This window comes from Phoxinus phoxinus (assembly GCF_949152265.1).
Source record: "Phoxinus phoxinus genome assembly, chromosome: 16".
In the NCBI taxonomy this organism is placed as follows: domain Eukaryota; kingdom Metazoa; phylum Chordata; class Actinopteri; order Cypriniformes; family Leuciscidae; genus Phoxinus; species Phoxinus phoxinus.
In genome coordinates, this window is record NC_136891.1 from 18613315 (window position 1) to 18635547 (window position 22233).

Here is a 22233-nt window from a genome sequence, read left to right on the forward strand (position 1 = left end):
GGGTGAAGCCGCGTCTGTGGAGGACGACTGCTGTTCTCTCCTCGCTTCGGGCAGCGAGGGATGGATTGAGCTCTGTGGACCTCCCCGCCCCCGCCGCTCGTGAACGTCGAGGAGGAAAGGCCAGCATTGAAGCAGAGCTGATGCATCTGCTCACGCAGGCCGTCGCGAGCCTCGGCCTCGAGTGGTCGGCGCCCGAGGAGCCTGCGCTTAACCGGCTGGATGGCTGCTTCCCGCCAGGAGACCGCGCTTCGCCGTCCTCACGACTCGCACCCTTTCTTTCTGAGCTTCACGAAGAAGTAGCGAAGACCTGGAAAGCTCCATTTTCAGCCAGGGTGCGTACTTCTGCCTCAGCAGCATTCTCCGTGGTTGACGGTGCTAGAGACAGAGGATACCAGTCCCTCCCTCCGGTGGAAGAGGCTGTAGCGACTCACTTTTGCCCGCCCTCTACCGGATTTACGGAGCGCCACAGACCTCGCTCTCCGCGCCACTAAATCCGCTGCACATGCCACCGGACTAAATATAGTGAGACCGCGCTCTCGCTCAGCTGGACGCCGCCCTCTGCCGCGTGGGCCTCGGCCAAAGATTGCGATCAAGCCCGAGGCCTCCATGCCATCCTAGCCCGCCTAGGAAAGCAACACTGTTCAAGTCCCGCTGCGGCCGGATTTTCACCAAAACTTTTCGCTTGCACAGTTCCAACACATGCGACCGTGCCAGTGTATTCTAAAAAGAGTGAAATCTGAAAAGAGTGTATTTTCTGGTGTCCCGGCCACGGCCGATGGTGTTATGTGTGTAACTATAATGCCCACAACTCAGTGCCCATTCGTACACACAAGAATAGCCCTACACAATACAGGGCTTGCACACATAAAATCGACTCATGTCGATTGTGCATCACATGTAGTGAACGTGCCCGATATTCAGTGCCCACAATCACTACACATTTGTTTCTGTAAAAACTAAACCAATGCAAGGTCAGTCAGTTCTAATAGACAGTACTCCCAGTGCTATAAATGTGCCCGCTATCACGCACCCACATTTATTCCCAGACATGACGATCCCTACGGGGCTCGCCCCGCACGCTCTCTCTCAGCTGAGAGAGCTGAGCGCGCGCGGGCTGCCCGCTCGATTAAGCGCGCCCCCCGCCTCAAATGCTGCAAACACGGCGCCCATGTTACAGCACACGGTTGCTATCGCGTCGCCGCCATTTCGCGACCAGGGCCCAGATTTCATTCTACCCCTAGTTACTCATGCGAATGCATGGGAAAAACTTCCCGGGGTTTCAGAGTGGGTGCTGAACATTATAAAACATCTACTTCGAGCCGAAATAGCGAAACTATTGAGCAAAGGGGCCATAGAGCTTTTATCTCAAGCTCAGAGCGAAGGGGGTTTGTACAGCAGATATTTCCTGGTGCCAAAGAAAGACGGGGGTCTCAGACCCATATTAGATCTGAGGCTGCTGAACAAAGTGCTTGTGAAGCGCAAGTTCAGAATGCTCACGACCAGAAAAATCCTCGCGCAGATTCGTCGAGGGGACTGGTTTATGTCAATAGATCTGAAAGACGCGTATTTCCAAATACAAATTGCGTCACGTCACAGGCGATACTTGAGATTCGCCTTCGAGGGCCAGGCGTATCAGTATACAATCCTCCCGTTTGGCCTGTCTCTACCACCTCGTACATTTACAGTGTGCATGGACGCGGCGCTGGCACCCCTGAGACTCCAAGGCATACGAATTCTGAATTATTTTGACGATTGGCTGATTCTAGCCCAATCGCGATCAGAGCTTGTACAGCACAGACCACATTACTCGAACACCTCGAGGTTTTAGGTCTCAGAGTCAACTGGGCGAAAAGTTCACTGTCTCCCAGTCAGAAAATATATTTTCTGAGCACAGAACTGGACTCGCTGTCTATGACAGCACAGCTGTCACCACAGCGCAGACTGGGTATTCTGCACATGATAAAAACTTTCCGCAGTGGCTCCATAGTTCCGCTCAGGAAGTTTCAGAGGATGATGGGTCTCATGGCCTCAGCATCATCAGTACTACAGCTGGGCCTGCTGCGCATGCGCCCGCTGCAGTTCAGGCTAAAAGCGCGAGTGCCGCGCCGAGCATGGGTTTCCGGTCTTTGTCCCCTCAAGGTCGATCAGGAATGCTTGTCAGCTCTGAAACCATGGAGTGCGACAGACTGGTACCAGTCAGGTGTACGCCTGGGGACTTCCTCGAGCGTGAAGGTGGTGTCTACGGACGCATCCACCTCAGGCTGGGGAGCGTTGCCCGAGGGCAGACCGTTCTTCGGCCAGTGGTCAGAACGGGAAAGGCTCCCACACATAAACTGCCTGGAAATGTTGACAGTGGACTACGCGCTGTGGCGCTTTTGTCCCCGGATAAAAGGATATCACGTCCTGGTCCATTTGGACAACATGTCAGTATTAACATTTTTTCATAACTCCGTGTAGGACGTTTCTGTACATATAAATGTAAGCACTGTGGCAGTAGTAATGCAATATTTAAAAAATGTACTCTTGTACTCTTGATACTCAAGTACTTTTAAAAACAAGTACTTCAGTACTTTTACTTAAGTAGACATGACTGTAGTACTTTTACTTGTACTTGAGTAAAATTTAGCAAGGGGTATCTGTACTTTTACTCAAGTAATGAAGCTGTGTACTCTGTCCGCCTCTGTTGCTCACCAAATCGAAGTCACTGAATCGTACGATCCAAGCTAGAAGCTACTAAGCTTTATTTTTCTTGTTACCATTTCAGTAACTTAAATTGTACAAACATAGTAGATTATTTTTCCTGATCAGAAGATGAATCGTTCTTGGGGTTTGTAAGAAGGGTACTTTTATCACTGTTTGATAAGGAAGTCTAGCATCCAGTTTGCGGGACGAACGGATTGTTCAGATAACAGAAATTAATCCTGGTAAAGATTACCTTAAAATTATTGAATATTCCCTCTTTGGGGAATTTAATATTTGTAGACAATAAGCAAATCATATTCATAGACTCATGAATATTCACTTCATTTGAGTTAATTATTCCCCGAAAGTGATTGTCGCTACAATGCTTTAATAGTGGCACAGATCCAGTTTACGCTGTTCACGCTTTACAATGGGGTTTTCAAAGGCTAATTATTTATAATTTCACATATTTTTTTATTTTGAAAAGGAGAAATTATTTTAACACCAAACAAATTACACATATCACCTTTAAATACATAAAAGTGGCACTTTAAAAAAAACACTCAATTATACATGAAGGTAATTGAATTTAAAATAATAAAATACAGTTCAGAAGCTGGCTGTAAAACAATATCTAAGCACACATCAACCCTTTTATAATCTACATGCAAGCTCTTATTTTTACAAGAACATGAAGCTCATCAACAATGGCCATTAAGCCTGTTTCACACACACACGCGCACACACACAAACACAAACACACACTGTGCAGAAGCAGCAGTGTAACAGTAGTAGAAGATGCTATACAGAAAATACAGTAGTTTCTTTGTTACAGCCGTAAATTATAAAATGGCTATTGCGGTTGTTGGGTTATTAAAAATTGTTACAAACTTGATTGTGAAATCTAATTTGCATGATGGGGGGTAGCAATAGATTCAAATTGCAATTACAGTTTTTTACAGTCGCTAGGACACATTTCTCAATACTTAGGTCACTTTTTCAAAAATCGTCACACAGTGAGCACAACAGAAACTGTGGATCATTTATCATTGCTTTGGCACAAAATGCATTCAATGACTACATCTTTCAAATTACATTAATTATTTTCTCACTTTGACACAACAACCGCCAAAACTCTGTGTACCTACAGGTACATACAAAACTGTATACGACAGCATTTTGCCACATTTCTACAGTTATATTGTAATCAAATATATTTTGAATCTAAAAATTAAATGGTATAAAAACAATTGGACCAACCACAGCTGATTCCTATTGTATCTGTATCAGTGGATGGTGTGTAGTACAAATGTTTGTACTTTGGAATTACTCAGTGCAAAAAAAACAACAACATAAAATATATAAAGTATTGAAGCATAATGCATCATGTCTGATTCATTCCAGTAACATTAAATTGCAGTGAATTGTAAACCGTAGAGATGTAGAAGAAAAAAGCATTTACAGAGGAACACATTGTATAATGCTACCTGTTGTTAGTGTTTTTTAGGTCATTGTTTTGTGGGTGATAAAGTGTGTTTGTTGGCTGTCAGCCTTTGCTAGTGTTATGGAAGAATGTGTTGATCTGAGACATGATCTGTTGATCATACGATTTGGTAGTTTTAGTGCATTTTGAATGTGAAATGAACTGCTGTGCTGAGCTGAAAGTTGGTTAGGAGAACTGTGTGAAGAGTTTTGAAAAAGTGACCTAAGTATTGTGTCCTAGCGACTGTAAAAAACTGTAAGTGTCATTCGCTCAATTATGACATTTTTAATGCAAATATTACATTGTTTGAGATGTCTTTGTTATGACAACTTGACATAAACCAATACATCATAAACTGTCAGTGTCTTTGTCATGACAACTTGACATAAACCAATACATCCTAACCTGTCATAAATATGTCATAAACATGACATAGCAGATTAATTATCAAACTTCAAGGACAAGTTCGGTATTTTACACTTAAAGCCCTGTTTTCAGATCGTTTCTGATTAAATAGAACGGTTAAGATTAAAATTTGGACACATGCTGCTGGCCAGTAAAAATTTTTTTTCCGTTTTTTGTGGTAGCACCCCCCCCCCCCTCCACAATGGCTGCATAGGTGCACTAGAATAATCCTTCCTAAAAACGCACTAAACTTTCGTTTCCAAAAACGTGAAACTCACCGTGTTGTCAGGGGTGTTCACTGATATGCTCACACAAAAATCGCTGCAAAAGATGCTTTCCAACAGGTGTTTTACCATTCGTTGTAAAACGGGTGCTACCACAGAAACCGAAAATTCTCGGGCCAGCTGCATGTGTCCAAATTTCAATCTTAACCATTCTATTTCATCGGAAGCAATCTGAAAACAGGGCTTTAAGAGTAAAATACCGAACTTGTCCTTTAAGAAACTACTTGCCTGGACTCACAGGCTTCAAGTGTCCTTCCCATCACTGTCCTCCTGCAGTTGGGTGGCTGGCAGGTTGCCTGGATATTCTAGAAGGGAAATAGGGGTCTCCTTTGCTCCTGTTTGCTCCCTCTCACGTCTTGTGATTCCTCTGCTGCTTGCCTTTGAAGACACTGTCTGACCTCGGAACAACTGAGCCCGACGTTGACAGAGACCCACTTTACTGAGCATTATAAAGACATCTCCTTGGAAGGCCTTGGTGAAGATGGCATAGAGGAACGGGTTAGCACAGGAATTCAGAGGGTAAAAGAGCACCAAGAGGATCTTGGAGTTTGACACAGTGATGAGCGGGTGGTCCAATGCAGCTGTCATGGCATACAACGAAATGGGTGCCATGCAGAGAAAGTCGGTAAAGATTAGTACAGCCATACGCTTGGCAATGTTGGTGTCTTTGTTGGCAGACTGATGACTGGGGTTGTGAACAGCACAATAGATCTTGATGTAACACCCAAAAATTACCACAAAAGCCAGGATGTTAAGAACAAGTACACATAGGATGTAGATCTGGTCCACAAGTGTCTGGGTGTCCATGGGCAGACAAATGCTGACCTTCTGGTAGCTGCTGACCCCAATGAGAGGCATAAGAGCCAATAGGAGGCAAAAGATCCAGCCCACCAGCATGATGACTGAGGCATGGGACAGACGCAACTTGCGGTCTAGCCGCATGGCGTAGGTGATGGCATACCAGCGTTCCAGGGTAATAGTGGTCAGTGTGTAGACCGATAGTTCACTAGCAAAGACGGAGAAGAACCCAGCTAGGTTGCATCCCGGACCTGTCTGCCAATCAATAGCATGATTATAGTATTCAGAACGTGTGTGGAGGTCCACGGAAGCAATGAGCAGCAGGTAAATGCCCATGCAAAGGTCAGCAAAGGCCAGGTGGCACATTAAAAACCTTGAGACAGACAGTTTGTAGTGGCTGGTGAGCAGCACCAACAGTACAAACATGTTGCCCAACACAGCAAGCAAACTGACAAACCACACAGACACTCTTAGAAAGCTGAAACCCATGATGTCCTCACAAGGGTTGAACTCATCAGGAGCAGGGAAACAGGCAACCTCCTCTCCCTCCTCACACACAAAGTAGTCATAGCGACTGTCAAACTCATGGCTGGTGTCTTCCTGGGGGTTCTTCAATGTTTCACCAAAGCCCACATCGTCATCTGGGTGTCCGCCAAAGTAGGTGTGGTAATTCAGGCTGCTGTAAAAGTCCTGGTGGTCATAGGTGTCTCTGACGAGGTTATCTCCCGAGTCAATGCCAGGTTCCATGCTGCTGTGCAGGCCAGGAAATGTAAAAGTTCCAACAGATCTCTTTTGAAGTTGATTATACCTGGCAGTCAGGTTACAAATGATGTCTTCTAAGTACCTGCCATTTAAAGAGCAAAAAAATCCTTATGTTTGCATGCCAGAAAATACACTTAAAATAAAATACACAAAAAGGAAGCACTCAAAAATTTTTTTTATGTCTAAACATAAGATTTATGTATTTGAATTGCATGTAGAATTTCCATTCATTTGGATTACATAGTTTTAACATAAACTAATTAATAATCTGAATGTGATTCATATTTTTAAGTCATATATAAATTAAACAGATAAGATTTATGTAATTGTATTAATAAACTGAATGTGATTCATATTTGTCAGTCATATGTAAATTAAATGGGTAAGATTTATGTAATAGTACACAGAAAAACGCCCATGTTAAGTTAGCACTGCTCAGTGTTCATATGTGTGCACACTACAGAATTAAAGTACCATTGAAGCAGTGTTGGAGTTAATGAGATAATTAAGTGGTGATTGAGCATTAATTATGAACACCTGCTGTCAACAAGCAGAATCACTGAAGAACAGAGAAACACAAGAACTACAACTGACTTCAGACACAGCCTTATATGAAATCAACTAAAGATAAAAGAAGACATTAAATCTCTGAAGATCTCAGCAGAGGAGAATTAAACAACTCGACAACTCCACAAACAGCATTACCAGCTTCACTTATTACTAACCAGACTGACTTTATTTCATTTCCGGTTTAATGAAATCAATAGTTGTATTTAATATAAAAGTCACCATGATGGTGGATAGCGTTTGCTTTAGTTGGGCTCTTGGACCTTGTCTTTTTAGTGTAAAGTTTTCTCTGTCTGCTGTAATTGTGTGTTTATAAAGCACATTTGATATAGCCAAATGAGAACGTTATAGAGAAAAAGCTATCAGGTGATATTGACTGTTTATTGGAGAAGACAAAGTCATCATGTAATTGCCCGAATCCCTGAACTTATTCAGTGTCTAATTCTTTGCTTATATGGACTTGAATTTTTAATATTATTTTATAGTAAAAGTCATTACATTTTACAGCATGAGAGCAATGCTGTTTATTAAATAAAGGATTTTAAAAACATGTAATGCAATAAACTTTCTCTGCTATGATGTTACTTAGACATCAAGAATCAGTGTATGATTCTCAACAATGGTGACAATCAATGAAATGCTAAATGCTGCAGTGCATGCTGAGTACTATCAATCAAAACTCACCCATTTCTCCCAGCATGCACTGCAGCATTGAGACATTATGCAGCTGGATTTGTTGTCGTTTTTTGTAGAGTTGATCTGATTATCTGGATATTTTGTTTGATTGTCACCATTGTTGAGATTCATACGCTGTTTCTTGATGTCTGTGTGCATCTAAGTAATGCAATAGATTAAAGTTTTTCTGCACTAAAAAAATATTTTTATAAACACGAAAATTATTTTGCAAACAACACTGCTGAAATATACTGTAGTATCAACTGACTTCTATTGTGAATAAAACAATATTAAAAACACAAGTCAAATATAATCAAAGTATAAGACAGAGTAAAAGAACAGGGCATCTGGCAATTAAATCATGATGATTAAATCATCACCTGATCTCACTTTCTCATGGCTTTTTTTGCTACAACAAATGTGCTTTACAAACACAGCCAAAAGAATATTGAAAATTAAAGAGTCAAGGGTCAAGAGCCCAACTAAAGCAAACGCTATCCACCATCATGGTGACTGTAAAATACAAAATATGATTTCATCAAATCGGTAAATCTGGTTAGTAATAAGTGAAGCTGGTAATGCTGTTTGAGTTGTGTACTCCTCCTCTGCTGAGATCTTCAGAGATTTAATGTCTTCTTTTATCTTTAGTTGATTTCATATAAGGCTGTGTCTGAAGGCAGTTGTAGTTCTTGTGTTTCTCTGTTCTTCAGTGATTCTGCTTGTTGACAGCAGGTGTTTATAATTAATGCTCAATCACCACTTAATTATCTCATTAACTCCAACACTGCTTCAATGGTACTTTAACTCTGTAGTGTACACACATATGAACACTGAGCAGTGCTAACTTAACATGGGCGTTTTTCTGTGTACTATTACATAAATCGTACCCATTTAATTTACATATGACTGACAAATATGAATCACATTCAGTTTATTAATACAATTACATAAATCTTATTTGTTTAATTTATATATGACTTAAAAATATGAATCACATTCAGATTATTAATTAGTTTATGTTAAAACTATGTAATCCAAATGAATGGAAATTCTACATGCAATTCAAATACATAAATCTTATGTTTAGACATAAAACATTTTTTTGAGTGAGGTCTTAAAGTTTTTTGCATTTTGACTACATCTAGCCTAATATTTAGAATCTTTCATAAAATTAGACAACCAATTATATGACACAGTTCAGTCGTAGTCAAAATACTACTGGATTGAAATCCAGACCTTTACTCATTTAACAAACACTCACACATATATATATATATATACATTTTTTTTTTTTTTTTTGCAATGAATAATCAAAGCCACAAACCCCCTTTTTTTCTTCAAGCTCTTGAATGCACAGCAGTGGCTGGGGTAGGTCAGGTCTGCAGTAATTAGGTGTCTGAAGGTCTTGATTGGTGGTAGTTTTTTGAGGGCCCAGACATTCCGAGCACAGAGTTCCCGAAGTGACTCCAAGCCTCTGGTTGGGAGGGAAGTGACAGCCGATTCTGAAACATCACTAATAAGAAAAAAACAAAATAGACTTTCAAAGACAGACTAAAGCAGCGTTTCCACCACAGGAACTTTTCCCAGGAACTAGGGACTTTGGGCTGGTACTCGTGTGTTTCTAAATGACACTTGGAACCAGTGTCTAAACGAAGTTTCGGGTAAAAATTTCCCCCTCAGAAAGTCCCTGCTTGCGAGGTAGTACTTTTTCAAAAATCAGGAACTTTCGGGGGTGGGACTTGGGCACTGAACATGCTGATTGGTTGAGTTCACGCAGCATTTTATTTCAACCACCATATTTAAAAGTCTGTTGCGGAGCATGCATTAAGAGTTGTTTGCTATTCGAATCAATAATGGAGTTTAAAAAATACGAACGATGGACCGACGACAAGGTTCAGGCTTTTTTAAGCTTAAATTCAGAGGATGAAATAGCACGCAGTCCTACGTCACTTGACTATTTGCCTTATCATCACAGTACTTTAGACAGCAATGGAAACGCAGACAGCAACAGGTCTAGGTGAAAAAAGTTCCTGGGACAAATTGTTCCGGGTAATTTCGGTGGAAACGTGGCTTAAGGTATGAAACAAAATTCCCGTTTTGCTACTGTATATTATCATTATATGCATCTAATTTGAATTTGAATCATTTGAATTCATTTCTAAAATGAGACATTTTCCGTCGTACAGTCGTATTTGATTCTCAGGTCAGGTGGAGCATCATATTGGAGCTCTGATTAAGGCACCTGTTTACTCAGTCTGTGGGTTTATATAACAATTACAGCACATTAAAGGGTTACAGATAGATATGCTATTTTTAAAGACATTTCACTTGGTTTTTCAAAAGCTTTTGTCAACATCTTGACATTTTGCAGACCTCTTAAGATACTTTCAAGACCGTGAACATGCAATAACACCATAATGTTCAGCTGCATTGTTGATATAATACGAGAACTAATACTAGTGTTGTTGTCAGTGCATTTTGCCTCGATGTTGTAAACAGTTTATTTGCATATGAATATATTATAAAAATATTACAAGGCTCTCTGTGCCATAGGCCGTGCAGAGTAAATATAGCCTTAGAGTAAGCTGTGGTTCCTGTTTTGTGATGTGTGAATGTGAATGGTGTGGCTGTGTGGAGACATTTTTGGTTACATTTTAGTTTGGGGATTCACTGGAACAGGGACCAGATTGTGGATAAGAAGAAACCAGGCAAGTAGTTTTAGTATTACTCAAAGAATCTAATTTCCCACTGCCCATTTTGCTTTTCTCTAAAAATAAATTCCGCAAATCCTCCCTATATGATCATCACACCCTGAGAGACAAAAAATATCCATTATAATATGAGTTTGTTGTTGTTTCTGTTTAAATTTTTCCAAAGAGTCTATTGTGCAACATGAGTTTAAAATTAAGTTAAAAAAAAAAAAAAAAAAAACCTTGCAGCCTGCTTGTCTGATTTTGTCATTTTGAGATAGTTAGCCAGTGACCTCATAGCAATGATTTCACACTAATCTGACTCCTGAGAGGGTAGCTAAAGGGCCACATTATTAACTTATTAAAGTACTATGATTTCAGCAGGCCCACATTAGCAGTCAGATAAGACATTTGATCAACATTCAGACGAGAAGATATTTTTGCACTTACAGAACAATTGTAAGTTAGTAACACCAATGAATATAGACTATAGCTTGGATTGAACACTAATAAATTATCTTTGTCTAATCAGTAAAATAACTTATAATAGATGTTTTGATTTTGATGTTCCAAGAGAGTGCAAGCATTTATATATATATAAAAAGAGTGTCAAAAAATAAGTGTTGCTTTTGTGCATTTTAGTGCTAACTGTTCCCCAGAGGGACCTACAGACTGAATCTCAAGTGCTTTCAGGAGAAACAAAAGGTACTCACAGGAGCATTGGCCCACTGCTAGTCCCAGCAAACATTCTCTCATCTAGCCTTGTCAGCTGCTTATTTCTATGCAGGTACCTGGAAAGAAAAGGAGCGAAAACATCCAGTTAGAAGATTATAATATCATGTTATTAAATGTTACAATTAAATCATATATTTTTATGTGGTTCTTGTTAAGGCACAAACAAATCCCATAAGTATTTATTAGGGTATTTGTTCCCACAATAGTTGTGCTATTGAAATTAATATTACCTGCTTGCTGAGAAGTGTATAATGATCACAACTCGTAACTAATTTGGTACACTTATAACTGGTGGTAAAAAGGAAACAATCCTATATAAAAAAAGACTCTTTGGTGCCATATAAAAATCATCTAGCAAAATGCCACAACACATTAGCATCAAAAATCTCCAATAATAATAATGAATATTTAATAAAGACTAATGTTAATAAAGACTCAGACTTTCTGGCCACCTTGACTTATTTGTCATTTTTGTTTGAACTGTTTACAACACTATTAATAGCTGCTCTATAATACACTACAAAAGGTTTTAGGATTCCCCCCCCCCCCCCAAAAAAAAATGAATACAAGGCTTGGTAGAGGGGTCCGCCTTTATAAGCAATTTAGCAATCTAGATATTGAGTTTAACTATTGCACTTTCATTGGTTGCATTTGTTCTGGTTTAGCTGTCCTATGTCAACATACAAAAGCACAAAGACATCAGCAGGAAATTACAACCTAAGTGAGTTTTAGTTTTAGATATGGGGGGGGGGGGGGGGGGGGGGTATTGACACTAATATCCCTTATTCTCAGCAGAAAACCTTTGGGAGCAGAGGTTAATGACACAAGTATCCAGATTTGTGAAACATCAATAGTGAATAATAGTGCTCCCCAAAGTGTTCTTTCCTTAAAGACCCCCTGTAGTTTTTCATGTTTTTTATATGTGGTGTTATTAATATGCTTTAAGACAATCCATGTGCAAATTCATGTCAACACCATTGCTAAGTATTTTCTCCTTAAAACAATCCTTTTCCTATTTAGCACCAAAACTTTGGAACAGTCTTCCTACCATTGTCCGGGAAGCAGACACACTCTGTCAGTTCAAAGCTAGATTAAAGACACATCTCTTTGACCTAGCATTCACATAACACATTATAGACCTCTATAATTCAATTTTAGGCTGCATAGATTAGGTCAGCCGGAACTGATGATAAATCCTGATGTACTCGTTACATCATAAGAAGAATGGCATCTACGCTAATTTTAGTGTCTTTTTTTATCCCGAGGTTTTCCCGCAGCCTGTCGGATCCAGGCCGTATCCAGATCTGACAAAGGACCTTCGCCTGGACCCGATGACAACGCAGTGCTGAAGTGCCAACTAGCCTCTCCCTATGGAGGATCCCTTTACCACTCTAAAGATAAAGCGTTGTCGGGATAATTTCGGTTTCGCGTATCTACCCCGAAGTGATAACAGTCTGTATAGATTTTTTTAAGGCGAGACAGGTAATTTGTTAAAGGATCATTCCGGTATTTAACACCTTCTGCTTGTTAACATCAGGTGTCTTCAATGTTGGCAATAACATATATTTTGTAAATTTTACTCATTTTAAATGGTTAACATTTAATGAATTAATTTTATTAATTATTACTCAATTCTAATTTGTTAAATTTAATTAATAATATTGCTTGTAATCTGTTGCCTCATTTTTATTAATTAAATATAAATAAAATCTTTTATTTTTTACAGTGTATATTGTAGTTTGTTTTGGATGAACAAGAGTGATGGACAACATTTTTTTGACAATGGTTCCTCTCTCGAGTTTTTGACTATAATAGAATTGGCCATGGACCCATTTAACATTGGAGTCAATGGGCATGTCCGAAAATGTCATTAAAACAGCCAATAATGTTCGTTTACAAAACTGTTAAACTCACCGAGTGGTTAGTGGTGTTCGTTGATGATTATAAACAATATATCGTCGCAATATATGATTCCAATCCGTTTATTTTGCTATAGTGGAACTATTTTTTCAGACACTTCCCAACCTGTGTAACTTCCGCTCAATATTTGAATCTGAAGCGTTAGCACACTCCCGACCACTTGATGGCGATAATCGATGTTTATGTCTCGCGGGACACTCACGGTCACAGTCGAGTTCAACTTCATATTGCACTGGTCAGTGGTCACGTCTTTCAATTAGGGATGGCCCGATACCGATACCAGTATCGGGTATCGGCCCGATACTGAGCTCATGTACTTGTACTCGTACTCGTAAAAACGCCCCGATACCAACAACCGATACCAGGCAGCGTGTGTACAGTGTTTGTGTCCAGACAAAGAAGCACTGACAACAGAAAGTATAATGGGGATAAAAAAGAAGGCTGTCTATGAAGTAAATGTATCATATTAGTGAAATATTAAACAAAATATAGTGACGCCTATATAGCTGTGGTGCGCGAGCTGACAAGAGAAAAACGCGCAGTGGATTGAGCGCGCCGCGGCACCGAAGCGCGAGCTGGTCGAGCGCATCAGACGTCAGTGGAAAGTTTGTAGTTCAGTCGGATATCAATGGCAAAGAAAGTAAAACGAGGCATGTATCTTATTATTAACATTAACTGACCAGAGAGAGAGAGAGAGAGAGAGAGAGAGAGAGAGAGAGAGAGAGAGCGCACTTCTGTTGAATGCTCTGGATTGCTGATCGTTCACTCGGCACGTATATTTGGATTAAAACTAAATCGTATATGTAAGTAAAACATGAACTGTTACCTTATTTATGTTTAACGACATTATTACAGGACATTTGCAGGTCAAGTTACATGAACTTCAAACATCCAAAGCGCGCGCCCCGAAAACCATCGCCTCAGACAGCGCGCGAACACTGAGTGGAATTATTTCACTATTGCGCTTGTACGGATGAATTCACACAAAACTATGTAAAAACGCCCGTCTTGGCGAGTATCCTAGTAAACAAAGTATATTATATGTCAAGTGAACGTAGACAGTATAATTCAAATGGGGTCCGTGCGTTCGGTCTTAAAGGGGCAGCAGTTGAATTAATCTGCTGCTGTGTTTTAATGTTAACCAGACAAAGGATTAACTCTTGACTAAATAGGCTACCTTTTTTTGTAACTTCACAAAAAGATCCATCTATATTTAATTTATACAGTAATGAATATGCAGTGCATTAAATATATTTGATGAACAAATTAAGTTTACATTTAAACAAATATGATTTGACATTCTTTTGGTTTCTCTACCAATACATTTAAAAATGACAAATGCATGAATTAAATTAATTGAAAATAAAAATACAGGTATCGGTTACCGTATCGGTATCGGCGAGTACCAAAAATGAAAGTATCGGTATCGGACTCGGCCTGGAAAAAGTGGTATCGGGCCATCCCTACTTTCAATATTTTCAAGGTTTTGTTTGTTTATTTCGCTTACTCTCCCGGAGCACAGTTGCTCTGCTCGCTAGCCTTATGAGAAACGGAAGCGAGCAAAAAGACTACATCGACCAAATGTAAACAGCCCCCTTTCCGTTTCCGGTAGCGCATTTATATTAACGAGCACTCAGTCCTTCAACAGAATTCAATGGGATTTTACAAAATGACGAATAAAACACGACAGAAACTGTATTTCGCAACACTTTTTGTTATTGGAACATCAACTAACATCACTAATCACTCGGTGAGTTGCACAGTTTTGAAAACTAATGTTAAAGGTTGTTTTAATGACATTTTCGGACATGCCCATTGACTCCAATGTTAAATGGGTCCATGGCCAATTCTTTTATAGTCAAAAACTCGAGAGAGGAACCATTGTCAAAAAAATGTTGTCCACCACTCTTGATCATCCAAAACAAACTACAATTTAGACTCAAGGGGCCCTATCTTGCACCCAGCGCAATTGACTTTGAACACCGACGCATGTATCATTCCTATTTTGCACCCGCGCACAGCGGACTTTTCCCTCCACAGACGCACGTCGGTAAATTAGGAAATTAACTTGCGCTCGCGGGGGCGGTTCAGCGCAAAGAGGAGGCGTGTTCCGGCGCAAAACTTCAATGGTGCTATTTTCCAGTTTTAGAAAGCAATTGCGCCACTGACCAGGAAAAAAACAGTCTAAAGACAGTGGCGCGTTGCGCGTTAGTGATGTGGTATTTTAAGGGCGCGTGCTTGGCCATAATGTTAACCCGCATCCACTTTGATTCTCTAATATAAACAGATGCAGCAGTTTTCATTTTTGCAAATCATACATTATTACAAGGAAAAATATTAACACACGAGGGAAATCATTGTTGTGTCCGTGAAGATGTGAAAAAGATCTATCTAGATAAAAAAATAAAAAAATCTAGATTAGGCTACACATTTACTACCCAAATTATACGCCTGTTTAACCTAATTTGGGTGGGTTTCTCCCATCATCCCCAATGTCACTTCTCTGTGTTTTACAGCCCTGACGAGAACGTCGGTTTCCTCGGCTGTGAATCGCTCCTGGCGTGCGCTGGCAAATCCGCCGTTATAATAGCGATCCGCTATGGAACAAGCGCGTCTGCTCTTAAAGGGAATGTGAGAGGACGCTCTGATTGGTTTATTTCACGTTACGGCCAAACCACACCTATGAATAATGAAGCTACTTCAGACCAACCCCTTATAGATTTGCGTCGGGCGCAAGAGTCATTTATCCGCCGGGAAAATAGCAACAGCGCCGGGATCCGCCCTCAAAGTTACTTGCGCTTTGCACTTTGACACTTGCGTTTCAGATCGTTAAAATAGGGCCCAAGGTGTTAAATACCGGAATTATCCTTTAAGGCTTGGTTTGTAGGGAATTACAAACATGCGCACATATATTCAAATGTGCATAACTATAGAATTAATTCTTAATGCGCATGTGAGCGCCATCAGCGTTTCTCACAGGTTCGCGTTTAAAGGTGGTGTAGAGAGAACGGTGTCGTCTTAGCGGCCTTTCATTTAATAACTAATGATCGTTGCAACGGAAGTGAATCAATTTTAAAACGAACTTTAGCTGGAAAATAACATTATTCAAGAACCGCTATAAAGCCAAAACAATCTCTGTTACCTTAAATTATATGTTTATCACTGTAAAGCCACTTTGAAACAATCTACATTGTTAAAAGCGCTATATAAATGAAGATTACTTAACTTGACTTGACTTAAAACTGCAGTTACCAAATTTTGCAACGAAATTAAGGTGAGTAAATAATTATTTTAATTTATTTTTATTTGTGGGTAGTTTTGATAATTCTGTTCATGATAAATGCTTCATAAACGTGGCACATCAAACTATTTATACTGTATTTATATGACTTAAGATGAACTTTCAGCAGATGTATTTGTGTTATATATGTTTTTTTTATTTTTTATAAAAAAGTTTACACTGAGTCCAGCTTTGTGCCATTGAAAGCATGATGTTGGACCTTTGTAATGCCATTGCTGTAGAGTCTCCTGTTGAATGAAAAGCAAGAAATAACAGTCATGGCCTCATACAAAATTCTTGCTAATAACAGTAGCTCTTCATTTATATTAGTACCAGAAACTAGAATAGTCTTCTGATAAAAGGGTTTATTTTCATTTAATCAACATAATCCCTCCAATGTACCTTATAAGTAACTATATAGTTTTAAAAAGCCCAACATTTCAATACATGTTTCTTTGTTAGCATGAAAAATGTGAAAATTAGTGAATGTGACAATACTTACACTGACAGCAGATCATTGGTAATGCCAAGAAAAGCATTAGATGGAATTTCAGCAATATATGGATTATCACTAATTTCTCTGCAGGGAAAACACAAATAAATTAAAAAGAATACCTTCAAAAAACACTGATCTGTATGAAAACTGCAGCATTAGAACAATTCTCACAGTAGGAAGTATGAGTCATCAGCCTGGATATTGGTCAGGTCAGGGAAGATGGTGAGGCCTGTGTTGAATAAGCCTCTGCAAACACAACACCTCCTGGATATCATTCTATGGTCTTATGCATTGTCCACAAAGACATATTGCTGGAGGTAAATTTACTTTTGGTTTGAGTGCCCTTATGTTATTGGTGGGGTGTGTGGTTTCAGAAAACATCAGTGACTAGCTAGTTAAATTCTCCAACGATGCATTGTATGCTGGTTCAGCAGCGAGTTACATTAAAGATGTTTGTCTATAAACTATATCATGTTATCAATTTTATTACATGCTTGTATGAGGGCAGATATACATTATGTAAAACAGTGAGATTGCTCAGCATAACATGAACATTTCTGTCTTGCAGACACTCAACTAATCTGCATAGACGGATCAAGAAAAAAGTTTTATGTGTTTGTTTATTAAATAATGTAGTTAAACTGAACATGCTTTCAGCTTCCAATAAGTGTGGTACTCACAACTCTGTTATATCTTCTTTAAACCATTCCCCATGATCCCATGGATTTGCACCCAAAACCAGTGCAAAAAATGTGGAGACTATATGGGCACTGTCACAGTCACCAGCTAATTGTCATCGTCACTGTCACTGTCATCGTCTCTGTCACTGTCATGTGTTAGTCTCCGTCTGCACTACAGTTCCCAGCATCCTCCTTGGCCCACACCTGCACCTCCTTCACCATTACCCGTACCTGCCAGCAATCATCATCATCATCTATGTCACCTGTACTGCATCCCAATTCGCCTACTTATACTACGCCGTAAAAGTATGTACTCTTTTTGTGAAAAAAAAGTAAATACTTTTGAGTGTGTAGCAAAAGAGTAGGCAAGCTTCGGGACATACTACTTCCTCTTCTTTAACGGACAGATCTGTCACATGCATCCTGTCAGTAAACTGCCCTGTCAATCATCTCGTCACAGTTCAATCTTATTTAATTTCTTACCGTTTCGGAGAGAAATGTAGTAGCATGTTCATCTGCCGGTCGCGGGTCTTTCATGCAGAGACTCTCCTCATGTGTTTGCAATTTGAATGTAATGATGCATTTAAAAGTTAATGGCTAAACGTATCTTTACAAAAGTTCACAATGCTGCTGCAGATGCAATATAATGAGGACCACATTGAATAAATACATTTTCATCAGGTTACTGATAATTAATCACTCAAATCCCTACCTCTCTACATAACCGCCGGACACGGTTGTACCTCCAAGAATGTAGTTTTTTGCAACACTTTTCACTCGTGTTTGTAGTTTTAACCGAATCCTCGTTCAACGTGCGATGGGTTGTGGGCAATATTAGCCGTTAGAGTGTGCATCGATCTGCACTTCGGATTCTGAACGAAAATAGTAGACCATCCAGGTATCTTTGGAACACTTATTTCAACATACTACTCGACTTGAGACGTTTTTAGGACGTCTAGGACGGATAGTATGTGAATTGGGACGCAGCAATGGTTTTTGTTAAAGGGCCCCTATTATGCTATTTTAAAGTTGCCTAATGTTGTTTTGGAGTCTCCTACAACATGTTTACATGCATCAAAGGTAAAAAAAAAATGGTTTAATTTTCACATAATATTCAAAATGTTTGCACATCACCAGATTTTCAATGATTCTCAAATGACTCGCCAGATGAATCAATCTCTTTAAATCCCTCCTTTCCACAAGCTACTCTGCTCTGATTGACCAGACAGCTCAGACTGTTGTGATTGGTTTACCACGTTCAGCACGCGGCGAAAACAAAAACTCCCATTGCCATAAGGCTTCCAACACAATGACGTCGATGTAACCATATCATTCCGAGCACGAGTGCAATGATGAAACAAACACTACAAGAACTAGTTATTCAACCGGAACCTACATCTCAAGGACGACTCGAGCAGGACGTTTATCAGTGATATGCTACTCAGTTTGAGGAACATTATGAGGTTGCAACTGTAATTCCTCAGCATCAGCATTAACAAGTGCATGTCCATCAACCGATTATTTTACTTGTACTAATTTATATACCGAGTATGTTTGTAATATACTGCGGTGAACACGTGGAAACTGTATCAATAACAGTGCATGTATGCAATACATTAGCCAAGCTCTAGCGTGAATGACTGATGTAACAAACGTTGGTAAAACAAATCTTGCTCCATGTTTAATTTTTCCACAAAGTAGTGAGAATGACAGACAATCTGCATAGACATAGTTTTAGGTAATAGTGGCCCACAACTGATTAGCAGAAGTATTTCAGTTAGCCAGTTAGCAGGAGACCTACACAATATACATTTAAAAACAAAGTATTTTGAACACCATCTTTCAAGAGCAAGCAGTTTGCGAATCCTGCACTGAACTCTGAGATTTGAGAAGCAGTCGTCAGTAAAATAAAGGTAACACAGCAAAAGTTTAGGATTTTACTGAAATAAAGATGAATTTTAACCACTGATTATTCACATTCCCGTCCTTGGCAGTGGGAAAAGAATGGCTTTACCTTCACATTGTAGAGCACTGCGTCTCCTCGACATGATGCTATCCAGTATCCACAGGAATCAGCTGCCAGTTTGAGAATCAAGTTTCCCTGGTGTCTGCGCTCACAATAAATGGGTGTGCAATATGCTAATGTTTCGTCTTGACGTCACAACGAAACTGCTTATGACTCGTTTGAAAAACAATTCATTTAATTTACTCAAGAGTTGACTCTTACTTTTGAAAGACATAACTTTATATACAGTCCACTTTCAGATTTAAAACTTTGCAGAATGTTTTCATTCACTTAGAGCTATGTTACACACTACATGAAAGGTCATTTTCAAAATCCAAAATCAGTGGACACTTTAATCAGTGTTTATATTTAATTCCTTTCAGTTCAGCCAATCTTTGTCTGTTGTTAGTTATATTTAGTGTGTGTGTTCATTCTGCCTGCCTATACCTGTTAGAATAATATTGTAAGTAAAAGTTTGTATTGGAGCTTTTGCCTCTTCGTCTTCGTCTTCCTCTGCCTGCACCGCACCGCACTGTGACAGAACAACGGACCGCCCAAAATGGACGATAGGGCAAGAATAATCCTCCTAGCTCAGGAGAGCCCTAACCTTTTTTATTTTGTTAAGAACTTTTTGTGTCTTGCCGTCACCAGCACCCTCGATGACGTGAGCCTGAGCACCTTTTTACAGTTTGGGGCCACATTTAACCATCCCATTGACCTCCCAGACACCACCGGACTGGACTGGAAGGAGACCGTCATCTGGTGTCTGGAGAGTGTCGTGCCTCGATCTGGAACACCGCTGGACCCAGAGAATCTTCACGTCCTGCCTGACCAGCCTGATCTTCACGTCCTGCCTGACCAGCCTGATCTTCACGTCACGCCTGACCAGCCTGATCTTCACGTCCTGCCTGACCAGCCTGATCTTCACGTCACGCCTGACCAGCCTGATCTTCACGTCACGCCTGACCAACCTGATCTTCACGTCACGCCTGACCAGCCTGATCTTCACGTCACGCCTGACCAGCCTGATCTTCACGTCACGCCTGACCAACCTGATCTTCACGTCACGCCTGACCAGCCTGATCTTCACGTCACGCCTGACCAGCCTGATCTTCACGTCACGCCTACCGAGGCTGAGATTCTTTACATCACGTCTACCGAGCCTGAATTTCTTCACGTCACGTCTACCGAGCCTGAGCTCCACGTCAGTCCTGCCGAGCCTGCGCTCCACGTCAGCACTGCCGAGCCTGCGCTCCATGTCAGTCCTGCCGAGCCTGCGCTCCACGTCAGCACTGCCGAGCCTGCGCTCCACGTCAGCACTGCCGAGCCTGCGCTCCACGTCAGCCCTGCCGAGCCAGAGACTGTTCACGTCATGGCTGCCGAGCCAGAGGCTGTTCACGTCTGGTCAGCTGCACCTGAACCCTCGTCTCCCAACAAGATGGCCGCCGTCTCACCCGAGCCCTCGCCTCCGCCCATGATGGCCGCCGCCTGAGCCCTCAAAGCCTGTCCTTGAGTCTAAGCCCATCATGCCGCCCAAAAATTTTGAAAACATCCGAAGGGACGTCTCCGCCATGGCCGCCCAAAGGGACGTCTCCGCCATGGCCGCCCGAAGGGACGTCTCCGCCATGGCCGCCCGAAGGGACCTCTCCGCCATGGCCGCCCTTCAGTCCATGTTAACCCAGCTGACCCTCCTGAGGAAGACTCGAGGATGCCCCACCTCCCTTGTTTCTCCATCTTTGGTGTGAGGACGCCGGGAGGGGGGAGTACTGTCGAAGTCACCAGCTAATTGACATCGTCACTGTCTTCGTCTCTGTCACTGTCATCTGTCATGTGCTAGTCTCCGTCTGCACTACAGTTCCCATCATCCTCCTTGGCTGTCCAATCATCATCTATGTCACCTGGTTTCTGTTAATCAGTGTTTGTATTTAGTTCCTTTCAGTTCAACCAGTCTTCGTCCGTTATTAGTCACATTTAGTGTGTGTGTTCATCCTGCCTGCCTGTACCTGTTAGAATAATATTGTAAGTAAAAGTTTGTATTGGAGCTTTTGCCTCTTCGTCTTCCTCTGCCTGCACCGCACCGTGACAGGCACACTCATTATACAATAATAATATAAAAAATGATTTTGTCTTGACATCCTTAAAACAAGATAGATTTATGGGAAAAGGCTAAATGGTGTATAATACAAATATATTTCAGAGAATTTATTTTAAAGTTTATTTTTTTGTATTGCTTGGGTAAGTTATTTTCTGAATTTATACATAAACCTCACTAAGATATGTAAAACAAGGAAATCAATATATGATTTGCAGGCAAAACAAATGACAGATATGGACAGTCTTTTGCTCACAAATACTGTAAATTAGGAAGATTCTTTAAAGCCTCTGGATGGATGAATGTCAGATTCCTTGTGTTCCTTATTTCTCTGAAAAGAGAGAGAGATTTCATGAATTGCAAATGTACTTTTTAAAGTGCAGTGTGTAATGTATTCACATGATTGAATGAAAGAGTTATGAGCCTAAAGTATTTACAACAGTAGCTTTTACCTTGGTAAGACATTATGATTAAATGTAATAGAATTTCACAATATTTCTGCAGATGATGAGAATAACAGTTTTTTGACCTCATCTGCTCGTGTTCAGGTTACTCAGCCAGATATGGTAATTGAAAGCACATTTTCTATCCCATTATGAAATAAATGCTTTTCTCCAAAACACGTTGGTCAAAATTATTGAAACCCTTTTATTAAATACTTTTTGCAACCTCCTTTTGA

General features: G+C 40.4%; 1 protein-coding gene across 1 annotated transcript in view; it reads right to left on the minus strand.

Moving 5' to 3' along the window:
* Positions 1-3163: 3163 nt before the first annotated feature.
* The window catches only part of tshr (thyroid stimulating hormone receptor), a 115327-nt gene continuing 96257 nt past the window's right edge, over positions 3164-22233 (minus strand). Inside the window, exons 4-10 of the mRNA XM_079583556.1 lie at positions 21811-21885; positions 16949-17023; positions 16784-16861; positions 16461-16529; positions 11060-11137; positions 8981-9169; positions 3164-6496 (exon numbers count right to left, since the gene is read on the minus strand). Of these exons, the coding sequence (XP_079439682.1) occupies positions 5098-6496; positions 8981-9169; positions 11060-11137; positions 16461-16529; positions 16784-16861; positions 16949-17023; positions 21811-21885 (1963 nt within the window). The 3' untranslated portion in view covers positions 3164-5097. The remainder of the gene's footprint in view (positions 6497-8980; positions 9170-11059; positions 11138-16460; positions 16530-16783; positions 16862-16948; positions 17024-21810; positions 21886-22233) is intronic.